At 47.6% G+C, this 17,116-nt stretch overlaps 1 protein-coding gene across 1 annotated transcript in view; it reads left to right on the forward strand.

Moving 5' to 3' along the window:
* The window catches only part of Clasp1 (cytoplasmic linker associated protein 1), a 289,328-nt gene extending 277,877 nt beyond the window's left edge, over positions 1-11,451 (forward strand). The window contains exons 41-43 of the mRNA XM_029562400.1: positions 2,813-3,019; positions 5,388-5,504; positions 9,018-11,451. Coding sequence (XP_029418260.1) covers positions 2,813-3,019; positions 5,388-5,504; positions 9,018-9,104 — 411 coding nt within the window. The 3' untranslated portion in view covers positions 9,105-11,451. The remainder of the gene's footprint in view (positions 1-2,812; positions 3,020-5,387; positions 5,505-9,017) is intronic.
* The last annotated feature ends 5,665 nt before the right edge of the window (positions 11,452-17,116 follow it).

The raw sequence follows: 17,116 nt of genomic DNA on the forward strand, positions 1-17,116 counted from the left end.
AAGGTTGGCGGCGCCACCAGGGGTCGCACCTCCCGTTTAGCTCCATCTGCATCCTGCCAGGTGAGCCATTCTCGAGTCTCCTCTGATGGGATGTATCCTCCCACACCTAGGATTTGGGGCCCAGAAACTAGGTGCCATTGTGATGGGACCTCCTCCTTTCTAAGAATGGTTCTATCAGCCCCTGTGTCCACTAGGCAGCGAAACCTCCTGCCACCTATTTAAAGATCCATCTTGGGTACTAAGGGCTCCCTCAGCCTGGGTTTTGGTGAGTGCTGCTGCCCGCAGGGCTGTAGCACTCAGGGGCGGGGGGGTTCCCTAGCCCAATCATGGGGAAGTCCTCCTTTTATCAATGGGGCTGGAGGCTGCCCCCCACTTAGTTTAAAGGCTTTCCTTCAATATCAAATCTGAATTTACATTCCTTTTGCCAATGGAGTCCTTTGTGACACCGGAGACAGGGCATAGATGGGGGTCTTTTTGATACCCCACCTCCAGGCTTCGGCCAGGTGAATTAAATGCCTCGGTTAAGGCATGGGTCAGAGCCTCTGTTTGCATCTGTAAGACAGCAGCCATGGCTTTGGTTTGCCCACTCTGGGTTCCCACTTCCTTAGAGGCAATTTTCCATTGTTCCATGGACCTGTCCTTAAGGCCAGCACAGGCTATCTTGTGATCAGCATCCATTCCATCCCATACCAGGAATTTAGTGAATTTCTCCCTCAATGGGCCTGGGGGTAATTTTCGTTTTAAGCTCTTCTCCACTCTGTCTATAAACTCGTAGAGGGGTTCACCAGGCTTTTGATTAGTTCCTGCAAGGGGGGATTCGTTAGGCCTCTCATCCAATTTTCTCCAAGCATTTAATCCTATGACCCTGACCTGTTCTGTATATGGGGCTGGAATGCCCGACTGTTGCTCCCCTGTGGCATAACAGTCACTTGAACCAGTCAACATCCCAAAAGTAATGGCGGCTGGTGGATTGGCACTTGCATTCCTCTCAGCATGTATCCTGCATTCCTCCTTAAAGAGGGCACAGCATTTTATATATATATGTATGTATATGGCTAGGAAGGACTGCTTTGGCAAGGTCCAGCCAATCATTTGTAGTACACTGCTGATGAGCCAAGCCTTGGAGGAGAGTATCTACCCAGGGTGATCCTGGGCCATCCTCAGCCACTGCCTTTTTTAATTCCTTTAAATCCTTTGCCTCCCAGGGATACCAGGGGTCAGGGTGAGTGCCTCCTGGGTTTACATTAATAGGATATGCTTCTACCCATGGCCTCACAGAAGCCTCCTGAGCGGGGCCAGAATCTGGAAATGAGGATGGTTTTCATGGTTTCAGGAAGCCCTGAAGCTGGCTAGGGCACACCCAAGGTGCTGCTTGGTACTTTGGCTGCTTTTGGTTCCATTTCTTTTGCATTTCTGCATTCTTCCTCAAACCCTTCCCATGATTCCCATGCCGGGGTTTCTGAAGGCTTGTCAGGAGGTGGCGCTGAGGGCTTAGGGCTCTCAGGCCGAAAGCATGCCTTTAAGGCCAAAATAACAGGGTAGAACTCCAGCAGTGGATCAACTCCCAATTGAACCTCCTTTTGTCGAGCTAGACGAGCCATACGTTCCACATGTTCCCATGAATCCCCAGTAAAAACATTAGCCCCAAGTAGCCAGGGAGCCAGATGAATCGCCTCTGCCCAAACCTTTTGAGCTATGGGATCTGACAAATCCAATCCCCTGCTTTTAAGCATATGTCTCAGCACTGCGTTACCCATTTTTAGGGTCTTGCTTACCCTGAACCTTCTCGATTGGCCCCAATCCGTTTTTGCTTCTTTCTTCTTTCTTTTCTTCTTTTCACCTTCCTTCGAGCGCCACGTTGAGCGCCAGATGCCGGGAGTTCAAACCCGCGACCCCCGGCGAGGTGAGGATTGGGGATGAGTAAGCACGCTGTTCGCCAGCCCATGCCGCCCCCATTACTTGGGGACACTCAGACACAACAGGGAGTTAGTCAGGCAGAGACTCATTTATTGCAAGTGTTCCAAAGCTTATAAATGCACCTGGAACTCCCCCCTCCCCCTCTGAGGGTGTATCTTAAGGATGGTCACACGCTGATCATGCACTCCTCAGCGGTGCGGAAGTATTCTTCAGACTTTCAAAGCAAGCCAGGCAGTGCCCCCAGTAACTTCCTTTCGGACCTATGCAAGGTGGGGCCTTTAGGTCCCCACAGACAGAGATCCCCATAAAATCAACTTTCCACCAGAGACACCCCAGGAAAGCACATCCGAAGCTGCCCTGGAGCCACCTACTGCCTCGCCTAGTATCCCTCCTTCCCCCTCCAAGGGGATGAGTATAGAAGACTGGCTTCTCTCCAGCCCCTCCTGTGGGAGTCTCAGGGGCACTGTTTGTGTTCAGGTCCTAATCTTCCAAGCTGAGAGTCTCTTGTTGTTAGTGGTAAGAAACACTCAAGGACTGATGCTCCTACTCCAAGCTTACAGGGGCCCACCGCAGGCAGGCTCCATCTCTGAGGCTGCAGCCCTAGGGCCAGCTGAGAAGCCATGTTGCTCGGGAGGCCTCAAAGTGGTGGGTGCAGCTGCTGCTACAGGAGTGGAGAACCACTCTACCAAGATTTTTTTCCAGAATGCCCCGGCCTGTCTTTCTTTATCCAGTATTCCCCTTTAAGTTACCCTCCAATCCAGGTTGCTTTTACTTTCCTTGGTATTAGAAGAGGGTTGCTATGTTTGGCTGCTGGAGACAGGCAGGAGCAGTACTTGATCTTTTTCAAAACTCTTGGGACAGACATGGTTCATTGTGGGAGGCCTTTGTATTTCAGGTAGTGAGAGCTGCGGAGGAGGCTGCATCCACACTAGCCAGCTCCATCCACCCTGAGCAATGCATCAAAGTGCTGTGCCCAATCATCCAGACAGCCGACTACCCCATCAACCTGGCTGCCATCAAGATGCAAACCAAAGTAGTGGAGAGGATCGCCAAGGAGTCCTTGCTGCAGCTCCTCGCTGACATCATCCCAGGCCTGCTTCAGGTGCTCAGGGTCTACCTGTCTGTCACTGTCTCATGAGGACCGCTCCACCTAAAGGGAGGGGGGTGGAAACTACAGGAGGCAGCTAGCTCTCCTTAAGACTTGTGTCCCTTTTTATTCCATTTAAAACTTTTATTGGGGCTGAGGTGATGACTTAGTGGTTAAGAGCTCTGGCTGCTCTTGACAGAAAACCTGGGTTTGGGTCCCAGCACCCACATGGCTGCTAACAACCATCCTTAACTCCAATTCCAGTGGATCCTTTGCTCTCTTCTGGCCTCCACAGACATTGCATGACATGGGTATACATAAATACATTCAAGCAAACACTTATACACGTGAAATTAAAACATACAAATAAATATTTTTAATATTTATATAAAATTTTTTAGCATGTGTTATACAGAATGTTTCATTAGGCATTTTCATACATGTATAGTGGTTTGGGTTGGGGGGGTGTCTTTCATTGTTTGTTTTCAATTTGGGGGACAAAAATGTAGCCCTGGCTGGCCTTGAACTCTATGTAGAGCAGGCAGGCCTTAAACTCACAGAGATCCACCAACCTCTGCCTACCAAGTGCTGGGATTAAAGGTCTGCACCACTGTACCTGGCCATACAGAGTACACTTGTCATAGTCATCCCCCATTACCCTCTCCTGTTCCTCCTGTGGATTCCCTCCCATTCCCACTTAGTCCCTCTTCTAGTTTCATGTCTTTACTTTTTCCTGGTTTGTTTTAAAAAGCTCCAGCTTTATACTATAGAATTTTTTCTAGCAGGTGCCTCTTGTGTTAAAACAATAAAATTTAGCAGAACTCTGAGCTGTAGCCATAGTCTCCCTATAGTCCTTTTGTTAATGATGTAGAGGATCTTATAAGCATAAAACTACTAGACTGCTCTGAAGGTATTTTTGACAGCCCAGTGAGTTTCATTAGTGTTACTTACAGGCGCATAGGTGAGGGGTCATTTACAGGAGCATGGATACCTTATCAGTGGCTATACCACTGAAGAAAACGTCTCTCCCTCCCTCAGCAACCATTAACTGCATATAGATACTTGAAGAGGGGTAGGACCTCATGAACTTCCTCCTCCCCTAGCCTATAGACCCGTGGGCAGCAACTCCTGGACTTTTCTCTCACCCCCATGGTAGGATTTTGACAGGCCCAGTCTTGCACAAGGGCCTGTGTCTTCTCAGCCCAGCTGTGACTGCACGTAGCAGATGATGACTGACAGCGCAAACCACAGTCCTTTGGCCCTCTCTCAATGAGCTTTCTGTTTAGTATAAACATACGTTGTTCTTTGCTTCAACAAACCCCTATGACATACCTCCTGTGGTACAGCCCTGGGCTAAAGGGGCCCATGGAGTATGAATTAGGCAAGATCTTTGTTCTCCTGTGTCCAGTAAGTGCTTGCTGAGGCTGCTTCTATACAGGTGGCAGTGAGCTGGGCAGACTGGCAGGCAGGAGACAGGTGCCACTGTATGGGCTGCCTCAGGGGCTTCACAGCCTGCTATGAGCTATGGTTCAATGCAGCAGCTACAGGAGGCAGTGCCTTGTGCTGTGTCATGTAGAGAGGGAGCATCAGTGGAGACAGGCTTCCCATTTCATACATGCTGCTGTTTGCTGAGGACTTGGAAAGGTTTGAACTTACTGTTGAGGACTGGCTGGACTATCCCATATGGAGAGAAAGACACAAAGACTGTACAGTTGCCAAGGCTGTTTCTAGAAAAGTGTGCAGATCCCATTTGGGTATGGGGGTAAAGATCCCTGCAGTCACTGGACAGTAGAGAAATTTTGCTCCTAGGAATGAGTGATGCTTTGTTATTTATTTCTGGTGCATGTACATGTCTGTATTTGTGAGGGCATATGTGTAGAGGTCAAAGAACAACTTGAGAGACTCAGTTCTCTCCTTCCACCAGGGGATCCTGGTGATCAAGCTCAGGTTGTCAAGCTTGGCTTTAAGTAGTTTTACCCACTGAGCCATCTGGACAACCCTCTCTTCAGAGACATTTCCACACAGGAAATTTGCTTCACAATCAAGAGAAATGTAGGTGAAGCTATTATATTTTCAGAGCGCCCCCCCTCAGTTTCCTTTTCCCCTCTGCCTCTCTTTTGCTATCTTTAGTATCAGTGGCATGTTACAGAGCAGTGCTCACCTGGCACACACCTCTCCCTGCCTCTGCATGCCCTTGACACTAGTCACTTTTGATCCTCCAAGGCAGATGCTGTCTAGGTTGAGCTGCGGGTCTGAGACCTGTGTGGTTGTTACTGACAAGTCCAAGGTTGAACTCCGAGGGCATCTGTGGAAGTACTGCTGAAGTACTGGCGGGTAGGCAAGTCTTTGATCTGACTTTCTCTGTTCCTCTCTGACTCTTTAGGGTTATGACAACACTGAGAGCAGTGTACGGAAGGCCAGCGTGTTTTGCTTAGTGGCAATCTATTCCGTAATCGGAGAAGATCTGAAACCTCACCTCGCACAGCTCACAGGGAGCAAGGTGTGTATAGTGTTACCTGCTGTCACCCACTCCTGGCCCTGTCAACTTGTCATGAACCTCTTGCCAGCAGCTCTGGACTCCAGATGGGATTTTCTCATTGGGTGTGTTTTAACCAGGCCTTACTTCTAAAAAAGTATTTTTCCCTCTGAGGTAAAAACGGCAAATGGTGTAGGTAAGTCATTGTAAGATAGTGCTGAATTATATACTGCAGTCCATCTTAACAGGTTTTGAAAAGACAATTTCACTTTTGGCAGATTCATAGGTTAGATAACTGTATTTAGAAGCCCATTTGTTTCCTCACAGAATCACTAAAGAAACTCACCTCATGCCCCACGAGTAAAGAAGCTTGCCTAGAAGCCTGATCACCTGAGTTTGATCCCTGAAACCCATGTAAAGGTAGAAGGAGAGAACCAACTCCACAGAGTTGTCCTCTGACCCCCTCTGTGCTATTGCACACATACACCTAATAGATAAAAATGTTTTCATTATTACCTCAGTCTTGAATAAATTTGAATTGGCACCTACTGCCTTATGGGCATCAACAGGCAGATGAGCAGCCCTCACCCTGCACCTGCCATACCTGCACTCCAGACACATGGCATGGCAGTGAGAGTAGGAAGCCAGAACCATGTAGCCCTGCTCCTTATGATAGAAGGCACTTGCTAGGGAGGTATATTTTGTTTCAACTTAGGCTGCTGCTTTGACACGGGAAGAAAGCATCATAGCCAGAGTATCTCTGACCTGTTCCCCACAGCAGGGTTCCCAGCCTCAGCACCATTGACACTACGGGGGTTGGCCTGTGTGGTGTCAGAGTTTGATTCACAGCAGCACTGACCACCATCTAGACACCAGTAACTCTCCCCTTGGTTATAAGGTCATGACACTTAATGGCTCCGCATATGGCCAGATGTCCCCCTTGAGGGCAAAACCACTGGCAGCTGAGAACCACTAGCCTGGAGGAGATGCTCTTTGTAGAGACAGGTGGGAAGAGGCAACTCAAGCACATGGGGATAAATAAGTTAGCAGTGGAGCAAGGTAGGGGTACTGCTCAGCAGAGCTCTTGCTTAGCTAGCATGTGTGAAGGCCTATGTTCCAGGCCCAGCACCACATAACCAGGCATGGTGGTACTTGCCTGCAATCCAATGCTCAGGAGGTAGAGGCAGGTTGATCAGAAGTTCAAGATCATTCCAGCTACAGAGAAGATAAAGCCCAGCCTAGGCTACATGAGACTTTATCTAAAAGAAAAAATTATACACACACACACACACATATAGAGATATGTGAATATATGTGATATATGTATATATAACTATAGATACAGATATATATGTATCTAAGCTATATGTGTGTCTATAGATACAGATATATATGCTGCCTTACCTGATCCCGCTTCCAGGTCTCTCCACCTTCCTCCTGGCAGAACACAGATTAGAAACTCTCCTCACCCTCTTGGCCTCCATCAGGAGTTTAGAGGTGGCCTGGCCACAGTGAGTGGCATCAAGACAGTCACAAAGGGGGTCAAAACATCCAGAAATATTAGCCAGCCCCTTCTGATACATGGAATTCACATATGTTTTCTCCCTTTCTGTGATTGCATTCTTACTCTGTTTATAGACCCTTGATACACTTTTTTTTTTTTTTTTTTTTTTTTGCATCAGAGTCTCCCTGTAGCCCCAGCTTGGCCTGGAACTTTCTTTGTAGATCAGGCTCGCCTCCAACTCAGAAATCCACCTGCCTCTGCCTCCCCAGTGCTGAAATTAAAGGCGTCTGCCACCACACTCAGCCTGTTACATACAACTTTTCATTTCAGGAAATAAATGTGTCTGTTTTTCCTTCTGTTACCTAGGCCTTTGGGATCTTATAGAAATCATTACCACACTCACCTCATGAAGCAGTTGGCCAATGTTTTCTTGTAAAAGAGTTTTAGATTGTAGCTGGGCTTGGTGATGCTTGCCTTTATTTCCAGCATTCAGGAGACAGAAGCAGGCAGATCTCTGTGAGTTTGAGACCAGCCTGGTCTATATAGCAAGTTCCAAGCCACGCAGTGGCCTCCACCTCAGAAATAAATAGTGTTTTAGATTTTAAGTTCTTAAATTCAGGTCTGCGGTTCATTTGGAGTTACTTTTTTATTCCCAGCACCTCCCTGCCCTCCCGTCTCACCCGTCCCCATCCTGTTAGTCCCTTTCGTTCCCTCCACAGTGTCACTTCTGCTTTCATGTGATATGTACATGGTTGTCTAAGATCCAAGAACAACCTATGAGAGAAAACAAAACAACTCAGAAAGACTGAGTTTGCTTAATATGATTATCTGCAGCCACATCTGTTTTCCTGCAAATGACATAACGTCATTTTTCTTTATGGCTGACACAATTCCATTGTGGTGTCACATTTACTTCATCATGCCTCTGTTTCTGGACACCCAGATTGGTTCCTTCAGGTTAATTTTTGACTGCAGTGTTAGGGAAGGGTTGAACTTCATTCTGTTGCAGACAGCTGTCCGCATCCCTGTCACTTGTGAAGGGTATTCCTTCCTCTCTCCCATTGACCTATGTCTGCATGAGTCTTTATGCCACTGGCACTTTGGGGGGAGGAGATTCTTTTAGGTTTGTTCGTTGGGTATTTTTTTTTTGATTTATTAATTTTTTTTAGCATTTCTTTGTGTGTGTATGTAAGTGTAAGCAGGTGTACACATGACATAGCACATACATGGAGGTCAGAGGACAACTTGTAGGAGTTGGTTCTCTCCTTCCATCATGTGGATCCTAGGGATTGAACTTAAGTCATCAGGTTGGGGCAGGTGCCTTTCCTCACCGAGCTATCTCACTACCCCCATTGTTTAGGGTTTTTTGAAACAGGGTCTGGCTCTGTAGCCCAGGCTGGCTTCAGACCTATGGCAATCTTTTCATCTTAGCCTCTCAAGTGTTAGGATTATAAGCACAAGCCACCAAGCCAAGCCTTCCTTTCTTTTTTCTATTTTTGCAGCACTGGAGGATCAAACCCAGGGCCATGCTAGGCTTGGCAGGGCAGGGGCAGGGGGGTATAACCTTGGATGTGGCAGGAGTCAGTATGTTTCCATAGGCAGGGTGTCCTGGGGGAAGGATCAACTGATGTGGAGCTCAGCAGATCTTACCTCTGCATTGCCTGTTATATGGTTCTCAGCTCTTCCCACCCTGCCCCAGCTCTGAGGGGGCCCTTGGGCTGCAGCCACCCTACCATGTTGGCTCTGCCCCATTTGCCTTCCCCCAGCAGCCCCTGGAGCCCACTTTAGTATGCCACTTAACCTTTTCTAAGTTCCTACTGCTTTTCCCTAGACCTTGGCCTCCTGGCTAGTCTGCAACCCCAGCCCTTGACAGAAGAATATGCCAAGCCGTGGCACCCTGTCAGTGTCTGCTAGATAAGCCCCCAGCCAGAGAATCTGGGGACCTGATGTTTTCTGATTGTCACACGGCTGTTGGCTTCTCCCCTGCTTCTTGCTGGTTTTCTCATGCTCACTTGTGTTTTTTCTCTCTGCAGATGAAGCTGCTAAATTTATATATAAAGAGGGCCCAGACCACCAACAGCAACAGCAGCTCTTCCTCCGATGTGTCCACACACAGCTAGTGGCCACGCCAGTCTGTGCAGACCACACATGATCGGTGGTACCTTGGAGGAGCCCCATCAGCTGCCCAGTCCGTGCAAGGAGGCCGCACATAATTTATTACAATCAGTATTTTGGTCCCTTCCAGCTTTTGTGTAGAATCTTACTGGTATTGAATGTAACGGAAGCAAGGCCTGTAGCGCAGTCTCCCTAGAAACAAAAGGAATTCGAAACGAAGAGCCATACTTACATGTGTCTTGCACCGCCTGCTGACATCAGCAAACCGTGGTGGCCGGCACAACTCGTAGATGCCAGAGTGCTCTAGCCAGTGCCTGGTACCCAGTAGCATATTTTTTTTCAGTTCATACAGACTTGGGGTGGGCTGGGGTATCGCTCTATATTCTTCATGCTTACATTCTTAGAGTGTGGTGAGGTGGGACAAGGACCCTCCTTTATTCAGTCGACACTGACAAAGGCTGTGCGCCTTTAGGTTGTGTCTTGTGAGACCTTGTGAGAGTGGGACTCAAGTCTGGGCAAGAAAAGGAGAAAAGCCTAGAGCTAGCTTTGTAATAAACACGTGCGATTTGCTTCTCTCATGCAGACAGGAGCCAACTATCCTGGCTTTGGGGATACAATCAGAAATGCCACCAAAGTTTACATGATTACATTACATAACTAAAGGGTAGCTGCAGAGCCCCCTTCAGTCAATGCATTGGAAACAGACCAATGCGGCCCTTTAATTTCAACTTCTTGAAGGTCTCACTGCTTTGAAGAAAGTGATTATAGATTTAGAGTCTAGCTAAATAAATTTTGAATAAAATTCTTAAAAGACAATTCTTAATGCAATCATGCAGACTTCCCTAGGCTAGCCTTGAACTTGAGATGCTCCTGCCTCAGCCTCCCAAGTGTTGGGATTATAGGCGTTAGCCTTTATACCCAGCAAAAGGCTTGTGGATGTTCATTTTAGCAAGGCATAGGGTCTTCAGTTCAGAGCCGACTGACACTGCTAGAACTGAAGGGGCAGGCTGGGGTACCTGATGTATGTATATACCTCATCTCTTACCCTTCAGATGAGGTGGGGGGCAGGGGGGAGATTAGGCAAAACAGATACTGTATTTGGAAATAGATGTTGAAAATGAAGGTCCGGCTGTGTCTTACATAAGCTGCCCTGCTATTGCTGTTCAGGGAACTTCAGGGGTGCATTTTCAGTGCTTTATTCCTGTTGACTGATTCTTGCTCAAAACATCAGGACTTGACCTTGGTTGTTCATAGCTAATTTATGAGATTTCTTTCTTGCCCTCTACAAGGGTCCCTAAGTCTTTTAGTCACTCCTCTGCTGTAGAACTGTGAGACCTGGCCAGGTAAATTAGGAATTCTCTGATGTCTAATGCAATTAGAAAGACCTTTCTCTGGCTTTCAGATGGTCACCATGGTCCCCACTGTAGCTGAATGGTCCCAGAATATTGCCTGGTTTCCTCACAGCACTCACAAAGGGCTAGCCTTGAATGTCACATGCCCTCCTTCAACCTCCTGAGTAGAGAGAGATACAATCATTTTACAGGTCTCGTGGGCTCAATCTGAAAACTGCTGCCCACCTCACCGAGGAGACTCGCATGCTGCGGCCAACTCGTGGAGGGCAGCTGTGCCCACCGCTGCCCTCTGAACCCTGACAGCTGCAGCTGCCTCGCCTTGCTACCACCTCCCTACTGAACTCTGTTCACAACACCCAGACCCTGAAAGACTCTGTTCACAACCCCCAGAATTGTGTTTGCCTCCCCATCTACCCAACTATCCAGGGCCTCAAAACCCCCATACCTTGTATCCAGGGGGTTGCTCATCTGACTTCCTGCTTCCTGGCACGCTGCTGCCTCCCTCCCCGGCTGTGGTCCAACAAGTGCAGCCGGCCCTCAAGGCACGTGGCTCTCTCCAAGTGCACTCTGTGCTTTGCGGATCTGGTGCCCGCAGATGGCCTGGGCCTGCCTTATCTATGGCTCACCACTAGCTTACCAATACCCCGTGCAGGTAACAACAGGTTTGTCTCAGAAGTCTTCTCTTTCTTTCCCGCCACCCTATGGAAACTCATATCATACTTTAAAGGACTGCAGGTAAGAACTGTTAGAACCCCAACCAGGACTCTGTTCAATGTTTGGAGACGAAACAACATGCTCTGAAAATCAGCCACCAAAATAGTTTTGATGTCACTGTGTTCACACGCATGGTCCCTGCACCCCCAGGTTGGGTGGTTTTTAGTTTGTTTCGGGTTTTTTTGGGCTTTTTCATGTTACATCCATATCTGTATTTATATCTTATTTGTTTCACTTCCAAGTGTATCATGGCAAATGTACAGATTTTTTTTTTGTTAATAATGTGCTAGGATTTGCTAAAAAAGAAAATTAAAAAAAAAAAAAAAAAAAAAAAACCTTTGAGTTTGCCCTAGAATAAATGAGACTTAATTCAGTTTTGTGTATTGGTACCATGTGAATCCTTGAATGCACTACAGATTGCTTGTCAGATTACCATCATGACCCTGCTGTGTTTACAAAGAATATGGGGCCACAACTCTTTGTGACATAAACAGGTCAAACTAGCTACCCACAAGGTGGCTCAGCCAATAATGGCACTTGCTGTGCCAGCCTGACAACCCAAGTTCGATCCCCAGAACCCACATAAAGGTGGAAGAAGAGAACTGACTCCACAAAATTGTCTTCTGACCTCCACACACATACTGTGATATGAAACACCTCCCCATCATGCATACACACAATAATAATAAAAAGGAAAAGACCAGGCTTGGTGGTACACATGTTTAATCTCAGCCCCCAGGAGGCAGCGACAAGTCGATATCTGAGTTTGAGGCCAGCCTGGTCTACATAGGTCAGTTCCCAGCCAGCCAGGGCTGCATAATGAGATGCTGACTCAAAAAAAAAAAATAATTTTTTTAAGGAGTCAAACCAGGGAAATCCTCTCTTTTGTGGCCCCTAGGAACCCCTGCTGCATGTCAAGGTTGGGGCAGGACACAGATACTGGAGCCCCAGCCAGCCTCCCAGGGGTGGGGTGGGGGTGCATGAACAAATGTCCCATTGCTTGTCCAGGCCCCATTTCTTCAGCCAAGCAGCAAGAACTCTAGTTTCTAGAAAAGTTAGAAATAGGAAGAAAACCTTGACTCCAGAGACCGGAGCAGAGCTGACAAGGGCAGTGGTACCCCATGCTCCTGCCTGTTTTCTACAGCTCTTGAATCCAGGATCTGGCAAGGGCTGCTGGGCACCAGCAGGAATATAGTCTTAGGAAGAAAGTGGGCAGGACTTCGGGAGAGCTGTGTCTTCTTTGAAACCTTCGAAAAATATTTCTAAATTTTTTTTAGATTTTTTCATGTGTATGAGTGTATTGCCTGCACGTATATATGTGTATCTGTGTCATGAAATACCCACAGAGGCCAGAAGAAGGTGTGTTGGATTCTCCTGGACCTGGAGTTATGGATGCTTGTTAGCCACCATGTAGAGATGGGAATCAAACTTGGGTCCTCTGCAAGAGCAGCCAGTGCTCTTAACTGCTGAACCATTTCTCCAGCCCTCTAAAATCATGATTTAAAAAGGTAACATTTGCCATCGTGGCTCCTTTAAAAAACAAAACTGTGTGTGTGCATTCCATGGTATGCATATGCAAGTCAGAGGACAGTTGCTGGAGTTGGTTCTCTCCTTCCAACATGTGGTTCTCAGGGATTAAAACTCAGGTTTCAGACCTAGCAAGCACCTTTACTGGCAGAGCCATTTTGTTGGCCTCCATCCTGGCCCTTTACATGTACATTTCAGAGGTATTACATTCCCTCACTTGGTTAGCTGTCTCTCCTGTGATGCTGTGGAGCCCATCTCCAGAACTCATCTAGTAAAACAAACCACCAGCTAGCACTTACTCCAGCACCCACCATGCTCTGACATATTTGCATGTGTAGTGTGTGTGCAGGTGCACAAATGTGCATGAGGAGGCCAGAGGACAACCTCAGTACTGTTCTCAGGTGCTACCAACCTTGTTTTTTGAGAAAGGGTCTCTTGCCATCCTGGAACTCACCAAGTAGGCTTGCTGGCTGACCAGCAAGCCCCAGAGATCTGCCTGTCCCTACTTCCCAGTGCTGGGGTTACAAGTATGCACCACTGCATGACTTTTTTTTACCTGAGTTCTAAGGATCAGACTCCGGTCTTTGTGCTTGCAAGACAAGCATTTTACCAACTCAACTCTCACCTCAACCCTGTTGAATGTTAACTGTTCTAGATTTGGATAAGTCTTGCAAGTGGAATCAGACAAAATTTGACTGTATTGTGACTGACCTAATTTTTGTGATACACCATGAAGCCCCCACTTCAGACCCCTTCGAGGTTTCATAGAGTGCTAGCATCACATATACCTAGATTTGAACCCCAGCTCTACTTGCCCCCTCGGACAGAATCACTTCACTTTTGCCTTGCTCTTTTTTAAAAATTTATTTTTATTTTATGTGTATGAGTGTTATTCCTGCACGTGTGCAAGTGTACCTGTGTCATGCAGTGCCTGCAGAGGCCAGAAGAGGGTCTTGGATCCCCTAGAACTGAAGTTACAGACAGTTGATAGGCGCTATGTGGCTGCTGGGATTTGAACCTGGGTCTTCTGCAAGAATGGCCAGTGCTCTTAACCACTGAGCCATCTCTCCAGTCCCCTGTCTTGCTCTTTACATTTATAGAGTCAAGAACTACCTGGTGGGACTAGGGAGATGGCTCAGTGGGAAAAGCACTTGCCATGCAGGTGTGAGGACCTGAGTTCTAATCCCAAGAATGTAAAGCCAGGCATGTAATCCCAGTGACCCTACCAGAAGATGGGGGACAGGGACAGGAGAATCCCTGGAAGTTCAGGACTAGCCTGGCACACACACAGAAAATAAGAAAAGAAAAAAAAAAAAAAAAGAGAGACCTTGTCTCAAGGTAGGAGGAAGGGACTAACACCCCAGGTTTTCCTCTGACCACACACGTGGGGCACACACCTTTGCATTCATACATGAATGCATACACAAAGCTTAAAAAGAAAAACCGTTGAGCCAGCATAATGACACACAAGTGAAATCAATTCCAATTCGTGAAAAGCTGAGGCAGGAGAGTCAGAGTTCAAGCCTGGACTATGTAACAAGTCCCCATCTCAAAGAAAAAGACATAAGAGGGAGGTGCTATAGGAACTTAAGATGTTAAGTGAAGTGTCCTGCCAGCCACCTGCCCCTGCTCCTCCCTGAACTGGTGATATCACCCACACCCCTCCCCACACACTCGGGTTCCATTATTCATTAGCAAGTGTGGAAAACCCCTGTGGGGAGGACAAATTGGGCAAGGCCAGCAGTTCAGTGTTCTATATTTGGTTCTTGGTACCACTGTTGTTCTTTACCAGAGGGCAGCCAGGAAGTGCTTGCTGCTTGTAAGAGGGTTATAGGCCAGGAAGGGGGTAGGGGACAGAGGCCCTGTTCTTGGCCTGGGGAATTGAACATGTAACTTCCTGTTTAGCTTTACAGGAAGTCAAAGGAGGGTCCCAAGGTAAGAACCTCTTGAAGATCCCTTCTTTGTGACTGTTCTCACATCTGCTCACATCTGCAGTGGAAGTTGTGGAAGCATAGAGACAGCATTCATATCCACTGAGGTATTTGATGCATTTAAAAAAAAAATTATTTGGGCTGGGTTGGAGAGCACTAGCTGCTCTTATAGAGGCCTGTACTCGGTTCCCAGCACCCACATGGCGACTACCATCTGTAACTCCAATTCCAGGGACTCTGCCCTTTTCTGGCTCTGCAGGCATTGCATGACATAGGTGCACTTACAAGCAGGCAAAATATACATACGTAAAAAAAAAAGTTTTTAAAATAAAGTACAAGATTTATTTAGGGCTGGTGAGATGGTGCAGCAAGTAAAGGCACTTGGTGGGAAGCCTGAGTTAGATCCCTGGGACCCACATGGTAGAAGGAAAGGACTGATTTTCACCAGTTGCCCTCTGACCTCCACACAAGCACTGGGCATGCGTACATCCATTAAACTCACACATATTTTTTAAGTAGTAAAACTTAAAGGTTTATTTAGTTGAGAGGTATGGTGTGCCGTGGTATGTGTGTTGAGATCAAAGGACAACTTTCCAGGAGTCCATTCTTTCCTTCCACCTTATTTCTGAGGCAGGGTCTCTGACACTGTACTGCATAAGCAAGCTTCGAGCCAGTCCTCATGTGTTCAGCTCTGATCTTGCTAAAAGAATGCTGGAATTTCAGATGCAAATCACTGCATCTGGCTTTTTACAAGAGTTCCAGGGATCGCAGTAAGTTATCAGGTTTATGAGGCAAGGGCTTTTTTTATTGCCAAGCCATCTCACTGGCCCATTTGATAATTTTAAAGAATTCTCATCTGTGGCTTTTTATGGACTTACAGATTAATGGAACTGTTGTCCTGTTCCATTTCCAGATGTAGAAACTGAGGCACAGGAAAAACCCAAGCCTGAAAGAGACAGATGGAGCTGCGACCGCAGGCTCCCCTTTGCCAGCCCAGCAGCTCCCTTCAACACCCATCCCCACACTGGGACCCACACATTCCCCTGCAGTACTGGCATGTTCATGTCCATGCACTCACCAAAACCTGGGGAGCCCCAGCCCCATAGCTGCCCATTCAGGAACACCGAGGTGGGCCTGAGAATGTATTTCTAACAAGCACCAGGGTGATGGTGAGGCTGCTGGCCTGCTTCCCAGTGAACCATTACAGAGTGCTTGCTTCCAAGCATTAGACAATCCCCTAGACTAAGGCAGAAAATAGCAGAAGGCCTCCGGAAGCTCAGCCTGAGAAACACCTTGCCTGATGTTACAGGTAACTATGGTGACAGCTAACTCAGCACCACAACTAGGACTGTTGAAAATGAAGTGGGCTGGGCTGGGGAGACAGCTCAGCTGGTAGGGACTTGCCAAGTTAAATCCTAAACACCATGTTAAAAATCAGGTGTAGTGGCACACACTTGTAATTCCGTGCTGAGGAAGCAGAAACAGGAGGATCCTTGGGGCTCACTGGGACTTTAGGTTAGGCAACTGATACAACAGCTCCAGGCCAGTGAGAGACCTGCCTCATAAAACAAGGTAGACAGCAGTCCTGAGGAACAGAATCCAAGGTGGTCCTCTGGCCTCTGCACACACACACACACACACACACACACTTTAAAAAGGGTGTATGAATACACTGCATGAATGTATGTAAGGGCACCTGTGTCGTGCAATGCCTACAGAGGTCAGAAGAGGGTGTCAGATTCCCCTCCAAATGTGTCACAGGCAAAGCATCCCTGGTGTCCTGGGCACAGAGCTCTCTGTTTGGGAATAGACTTCCCCCCACAGGCTCAACCCAGACCTCCCTGGGCCTCCATGATTCCTCCAGCATTTATTAACTCACACTTTGGAGGCTCTAAGCAAGAACAGTCAAAGGTCGAGTGAATGGGCATCTAACCCGATTATGTATTGAAAAGGCACTGAAATATGTCTTCATCATGTCCTCCTGCTGCCAGGCTGAGGCCCTAGAGACCAGCTCCCCAGGCCCATCCTGAAGGTGTTATGACCTTGGCAGTGTAGCCCCAAGATGTCCCTGTCTCCCTCCTTGTCCCACTGGGGCTTGAGTTCAAAGGGAATAGTCAGGTAAGGGGCATAGTCAGGTAAGGGGCAGGAAGGGCAAGCAGTTCAGCCTTTGAGCCTCCTCAGCCTCCTCCCCTGTGGCACACTGGAAAACAACAAGGCATATCTGATGCCAGCACCTGGGCAGAACCTATCGTCTCCTGATTCCTGGTCTCACTCCTGGCTAGACACCTCATGCTGCATGCAGTATCAGTGATGACAAGTGAATGCTCCCTGCCAGGCTCTGTTCAATGTGCTGTCTTCAAACAGCCTCTGAGGTAGGACCTCTGATTATTCCCATTTTACAGACAGAAAATAAGCACAGCAAAGTTGAGTAGCTTGCTCGGGGTCACACAGCCAGTAACAGGCAGAAGTGGGATTCAAATCCAAAAGTCAGGC

Source organism: Nannospalax galili, unplaced genomic scaffold (assembly GCF_000622305.1).
Source record: "Nannospalax galili isolate Female #2095 unplaced genomic scaffold, S.galili_v1.0 scaffold633, whole genome shotgun sequence".
Lineage (NCBI taxonomy): Eukaryota > Metazoa > Chordata > Mammalia > Rodentia > Spalacidae > Nannospalax > Nannospalax galili.